The sequence below is a fragment of the Hydra vulgaris genome, chromosome 11 (assembly GCF_038396675.1).
Source record: "Hydra vulgaris chromosome 11, alternate assembly HydraT2T_AEP".
Taxonomy (NCBI): domain Eukaryota; kingdom Metazoa; phylum Cnidaria; class Hydrozoa; order Anthoathecata; family Hydridae; genus Hydra; species Hydra vulgaris.
In genome coordinates, this window is record NC_088930.1 from 33,687,745 (window position 1) to 33,695,000 (window position 7,256).

Below are 7,256 nucleotides of genomic sequence, written 5' to 3' on the forward strand. Positions count from 1 at the left end.
AGTTTTTAACTATACGGGTGACACCGAATCAATTTTGTAAAACCATAAATAAATTTGTAACTTTTTTCAACTTTATGGTTGAATAAATAAATAGATATATAAGCGTAGTGTTGCGCACGCGCTTTAAATCTTATTTTTAAGGCGCGGACGACAGGGTTGCAGGTTCCCATCAGGACATCTTTTTTAAATTTTAATGTTTTATTTTCAAGTAGTTTTATGTTTTAACTATTATTATTGTTTATTTATAGTTAAGTATATTATTTACTTTTATTTCTCAAAGTTTTATAAAAGAAGTGCATCAATAAGTACTTATATCAACTGATTTAGCTGTAGTCACAGTGGAGTCATCCACTGATTTAAATAGAGATAGGCACAGTGGAGCGTTCATACATCGACTGAGGGTTTAGTTTTGAGCAGGCATTCTTTAAAAGAAAAGCATTTCAATATTTATTTAAATAGGGTTTATAAATTAATTTAATTAATAAAATTATTAGGTTTAACTACAAAGCAAATTTAGCGTTGAGTAATTTATGCACGATCCCTAACTTATGTTTAAATACGCGCGTATAACTTAGAAAAAATGAGTTGTACGCGCGTACAAATTATGTCTTCATATATAAATAACTACGCAATGAATCAATTATCCGTTTATTCTAATATTACAATAAGATATTCAAAAATAAAATATATAATTCTACACGAAGATTCGCATTCTGCTGTAACTGCTACTTTTAATTAGTAGTATTCAGGAGATCAATAAAATATAACCGTTTTTAACGGAATAAACAAACTATGATTGTTAACCAAATATAAAATACAAATCAAATGAAATTTGGCGAATTTTAAAAAGTATTTTTGGTAAAAAATACAAAAAAACAAATGTTTAGTTACAGCACTAAGAACGCTAAATCTACATCACCATAATATAGCTATAAATATAAATACTAATCGCTCTACAGTCGCTATGGAAACAAAATGTATAGTAACAACAACACCTATTAACAATATCAAACAAGAGTTTTTAAAAAAAAGACCAAAATGAAATAAAAAATATATATATATATATAAAATTTATCGTTCTATTTTCATAACGCCAAACTTATATCTTACAAAGCCTATTTTTATTTCACATATCTTGCTTCAAGTTTTTATAGGTTCTCAAATTTTCACAATCCAGTTAACTTTCATCCATTGGTTCCTCTTTTTTATTTGATAAATTCGGGACTCTAAAAAAAAAAGTGCAACGTCATTGACAACATTATACTAAAATAGACATCAGCGATGTTACACAATTAAAATACACAATTAAAACATACGACTGAGAGTTTGAGTTTAGAAAGATACTATCTAGATATGAAGGACTTTTATAGGTAAGATTATACGGCAATTTTATAGGGCAAAAAAAAAAAAAAAAAAAAAAGTTTCCTTATCCTTTTTTTTTCTTTTTCTGAAAAAAACTGGGTAAAGTGCAGCAAGTTTACGCACTTGACACATTACCTCATGCCGCATTTTAACCGCGTCCGCATAACGACAACATATTAAAAATTTAATTTTATTTTTGATGTTTGAATAATTCAAGTTGTTTCAGAAGACTTGTTACTTAATTTTAACATTGAATTTTAACGTATTTTTAAGTAATCAACATACGCCTTTGAATGTTATGTAGAGTTAAACGGATAATAAAATACGTTAAATGCTAATTTAGTTCTGCATTTTAATAACAACAAACATAATTTATATAGAACAGCAAAAGTTCAGAGAAAACCTTTTTATAATAAAAAAACTTTTGTATTGTAGATCTTACTGTAATAAATATATTAATTTTATTTTCTAGAGGTTTGTATTTGAACCCGTGAAAGGGCGGATTTGTTAAAAAAGTTTTGAGCAAATACGCCCTTTTAAAAAAACAAGTTCATTTATTTGGAACAAAACCCGTTTTAAATGGATATGTTGCCATAGTGCAGAGGTCGGCAAATTGTGGGCCGCGGCCCAATTATGGGCCTATGCTACATAATTTGTGGGTCCCAAGCCACCTAACTGCATAATATACAAAGTAGTGTAGTTGTGGGCCTTTTAGTTGTTTTCCAGGCTGTAAAAATTATAAAGCCTCCTTATAAAATACTCCCTAACACCAGATCTTGTCATTTTAGACATAGTAAAAAAATAATTTTAATGCACTCTAACACTGTAGCACTTTAAGACTTCAAATAAGATCCTTATACTTAAAAGTTAAATCATGCTAAAAAATTACTCTACAAAAATAAAAACATTCGAAAAGCACGTCAAAAATAATTAGAACAGTTTATTAGTATTCTAAAGGACTTTGAAGAAGCTGATATTTTAAAAGCAGAGGATGAACTAATTAACTTTCAATGTGACGACAAGTTGAGATGAAAGGCACCAAAAAAAGATGAAGATGGCACTTTTGGTGAAAATTTAATTATTTTCTGGCATGCTGTCATGAAGGAGCGTTTTCCAGTTCTTAAAAAACATGCAAATAGACTTATCTGTATGTATGACACTAGTTACCAATGCGAACAAACATTCTCAGCCATGAAAATAATAAAAAATGTTTACAGAAAAAGACTGACTGACACTCATTTGAATGACCTTGTGCTAGCTGCAACAACAAAATACTCACCAAATTTTTAATTGTGTTTTATGTGTTTTTTTTCTTAAGTATGTATTTTATATTGATACAATTATTAGTTCTATAATCTAATTCTATACTATATTCTGTTATATAGGTAATATAACCTATTTTATATATAATTTATTTATTGCTGTGGGCCGCAACTAAAACAAGAATTTTGCAAGTGGACCCCTTTGGAAATATGGTGCCGACCACTGCCATAGTGATATAAATCTGCTTTAATAAATACTTAATTAAGAAATTGTTAGTTAGAAAAGGTATTAATTAAATTTAGATGAACAGAAAGATTGTTTGTGATCAGGATGGGAAGGTTTGAGACCAGAATGGGAGGGCGGGGAGGTAGGCTTGGATGGTTAGAGGCCAAGGTTGGAGGCCAGAGTGAGAGGACAGTGTGGGAGGATGGGATTACAGAACCTTCTTATAAAGTATAAACCATTCAATCACATTTTTTAGTAGGAATGTATTTAAAAAGAAAACCACCCTATTACTTTTTCTTTCTGTTTTGAGAACTGAATAAATCATTTGCTGAAATAAAAATAAACACAAAATTTATTGACATTTGTTAAAATTACGATGTAAGTTAACTACTCTTGTTGCTATTTGACTTGCAATTAAACTTTTTTTTTAATCTCTGTTTTTTAATCTATAATAAACTTTTTTTGTATTTAAAAATAAGACTTGTATGAATTTCACGACACAAAAGAAACATGGACATTATGTGTCAACATAAAAAATATATGGATATAAAGCAGATCAACATAAAAGACACAGATATGAAGCATATCGACATATAAATGACACATGGATACAAAGTCAATGTAAAAAATCCTTAAATTTTTATCTAACAACATAAAAGAAACATAGATATAAAACACATCAACATAAAATATACATGTATATTACAATATAAAAGCGCATTAACATAAAAGAAACATGGATATATACAAAAATCTACATAAACTCTTTTTAATATTTATCATTGGTTATTCTTTATTTCATACACTAATATTTTATCTTTTTTTTATCAAAATAAAAATACTTGAGTACAGGTATGGTAAATGGCTTTTTAATCATTACTAGAAGACTTAACGGTCATGTCACAGAGCACTGCTGTACAGTATTTAACTAGAAAGTTTATGTCGCTTTTCTTACCAATGTCGCATATATGGCCAGAACAGGTATTAAACTTCGGATTTCTTAATTCTGAAACCAGTCGTTTGTTGAAAATAAAACCATAGTAATTAAATCTGCTTACATAAAAATAATTTGTAAACTCGAACTATTATTTACTAATAGTCACAGGTATTTTTAATACTGTTTATAATCCAGATAGTAAAATCTAGTTTTATTTTATTTAAATTTGGTTTTATACTCACATCTGGAGTTTTTACTGAACAAAGTTTTAAAATCCACTTTAATAGACTATATTTCTAAAAGTAATCTGACTCTATACAAGTCAAGATAAATTTAGACAAATACCAAAACTATTTTGCACCTTAAGGCCTATCGGGTGAAAACCTCTGAAAATCAATAGAACAAAAAATAAATTATTTTTTATTTCTATTAACTTATTTTGAGAGAGAGAGAGGAGGAGGAGGAGGAGGTGGGTGTTAAACAGTGTGCTAAAGTCACATCGCGTGTTAGGGTCAATTTGGCCCAATGCAATAAAAAAAACTAAAAGGTGAATTGCATCAATAAAAACAACATTTATTTTGAGTTCCAGTTATAAAAAGTTATAAACCTTAAAGCTTCCAAAACAAGATGAAATCAAACACTGATAATTTAAAATTAATTCGGTAAAATACCTTTACTAGGTACTGCTATAAATATAATTTTGATTGGCAATATTATATTCAAAAACAAAATATAAAAAATTTACATATTTGTTTATTCAAATTTTTGAACAAACACAGATTTACTTTAAGAAGAAAAAGCTTATACATAAATCATAATCAACAGTAATTTTATCATTAAAATATTCCTTAAACAAATGTTTGAATGCAGATTTTAGGTGCTTGTACTAAAGTACTATTTAAAGAAGTTTGATTTAAGATTTAAGGATAGTTTAAAAATAAGATTATCTTACCCGGACACACTAAAAGAAGCAAGCTTCTATTATTATTATTGTTACTATTAATAATACTAATATTATTATTATTATTATTATTATTATTATTATTATTATTATTATTATTATTATTATTATTATTATTATTATTATTATTATTATTAGATGCACCAAAAGAAGTGAATGGAAAAGACTAGCATGCCAGACTTTATTGAAAGTTATTGAAATTTTATGACTGTTAAACTCATCGTTGAACTAAGAAATTTAATGACCCTTGCCTCACTGTCTGCATCTAATGCACAATAAAACCATTATGTTAAAGAGTTAATAATCAAAATTGATTATCTTAATCAATATTAATAAATGATCTAATTTGGGCATAGTTAAAGAGATCAAGGCTATCTCCAGAGATTTTAAAAATTAGAACCAAAGATGCCATTTTCCAGCAGCCATAGAAACAAGATTCAGTTAAACACTTATAAATTGTTTAGTGTTATAGAGTACACATTTGTACAGGTGTGACAAGATTGTTGTCTGGAACACAAGCTGTAGTTTAAGTGGGAAATAATTTCAGCAACATTAGCAGGAGTGTGTGGTCATTAGATTCAAGATCTAATAACTACATACTCTTGCAAAGCAAATAGTTCTTGTTTATTATTGGAGAAGTAAGAAGACCAAACCCATGAATGAGAGATGGAATGTTAGACTTGCTTCCAAAGAACTTCCAAAAATATTTAGAACCAAATTTCTGATAAAATACACCATTTAGTAATCTGAAAATAATGGATTTTAGCATCAATTAATTTCTTGCAATAATAAAAAGATGCTTGTTCTCCAAAAGGTTGTTCTTGTGGATTAGATAAAAAAAAGAATACAATCAGAAATAATAAAAAGGTTGATCTTGTGGATTAGATAAAAAAATAAAAAAAAGGATTACAATCTGAAATAATAAAAAGGTTGTTTTTGTTGATAAGATAAAAAAAAGGATTACAATCAGAAATAATAAAAAGGTTGTTCTTGTGGATAAGATAAAAAAAAGGATTACAATCAGAAATAATAAAAAGGTTGTTCTTGTGGATAAGATAAAAAAAAGAACACAATTAGAAATAATAAAAAGGTTGTACTTGTGGAAAAAATAAGAATAAAATTCATAATTTTATTCTTAATTTTTTCTTCTGATGCTGATATTCTATTTAAGTTTTCATTCACCAAATAATTCCTAATTTCCAAATTTTCTTTACTTTTAATTTTATTTAACGTAAATGAAAATATCACTGGTAGCAGGTCATAGAAGAAGACAATAAACTCAAAAAGCAGAAGAAAAAAGACAGAGGTTCAGAGAAGATCTAAGAAAATTGGAGTAGTTGTTGATGTTCTAAGATCTAGTGGTTTTAAAACCACAAAAATGATAGAAATACACCAAGATGTTTTTTCTAAATAAGTTTTTTTTCAATTAAAAAAAATGATAGAAATTTCTATATATCGACTTTTATAAGCTTTGTAAATAAATTCCTATATTGATGAATGACAACCCTCTCATTGAGTCCTCCTTTCTACATCTACTTGGATTAACATTCACTTCTGACCTCTCATGGAAACTATATAAACAATCGATTGCTAAGTTAGCACCTGCTAAGATTGCTTCCTTTTTATTGTGCTTGCCAGTTTCTTATACCTAATTCCATTCTCTAACTCTACACAGCTCTTATTAGTCTTTGTATGGAATACTGTTGTCATATTTTGGCTGATTCTCCTAATGATGCTCTTTCTCTTCTAGGCAAGGTCCAAAAATGCATTGTAAATGTAGTTGGACCTGCTCTATCTGCCAAGCTCAAGTCTCTCTCCTGTTGTTTAAAGAGTTATCACCTCTAGTTCTATCAACCTAAACATTATTAGCAAAGTCTTACCTATTTACTGTTTCCGTCGCTCCATGTTTTAAAAACTTTTATTTGTTTCAATTTCCCCCACCCCCTTTTAACCCTTAGGATTTCTCTCACATCTTCATGTTTTCTTGACTCATACAACCTACAACTTTTCAAGCCTTCTGTCAACTGTTTCCTTGCTCTTTAACAATATTCTTTGTTTTTTATTAACTCTAAACTTAACAGTGGTTGCTATCAGTCTTGTAATAAAAGTTGTAATGAAAATTGATTAGATAAATTTAACTATTCCACTCTATATTCATACTTTCTTTAAGTTTTTATTTTATAAAAAACTCAAAGAAAGTATGTATACACAGTGGAAAACCCCTGTATTAATAAACAACTGAACCATGTCAGGGGCTATTCTAGAAAAAAATTTGGGTGACGGTACCCTCTGTTCCAGAGAAATTTAGCGGAAAATCCGTGTTTTTTCTCAAAAATAACAATATTTGCCATAAAAAACATTAAAAAAAAAGGTCCTTAAACTTTAGGCGCCAAATCTGCACCCAAATACGGTCTATGCTGTCGAAAATGGTCTAGAATAGCCCCTGCGTGTAGAAATGACGTATTTAATTTAGTTCATCCAAAAATACTTGGTTCTTTTATAGACTTC

General features: G+C 28.4%; 1 protein-coding gene across 4 annotated transcripts in view; it reads right to left on the minus strand.

Moving 5' to 3' along the window:
- Nucleotides 1-636: 636 nt before the first annotated feature.
- LOC100215123 (histone deacetylase 4) overlaps nt 637-7,256 on the minus strand; it is a 37,463-nt gene continuing 30,843 nt past the window's right edge. For all 4 annotated transcript variants that reach the window (XM_065810846.1, XM_065810847.1, XM_065810845.1 and 1 more), the window contains one exon: nt 637-1,226. In XM_065810846.1, coding sequence (XP_065666918.1) covers nt 1,178-1,226 — 49 coding nt within the window. In that variant the 3' untranslated portion in view covers nt 637-1,177. The remainder of the gene's footprint in view (nt 1,227-7,256) is intronic.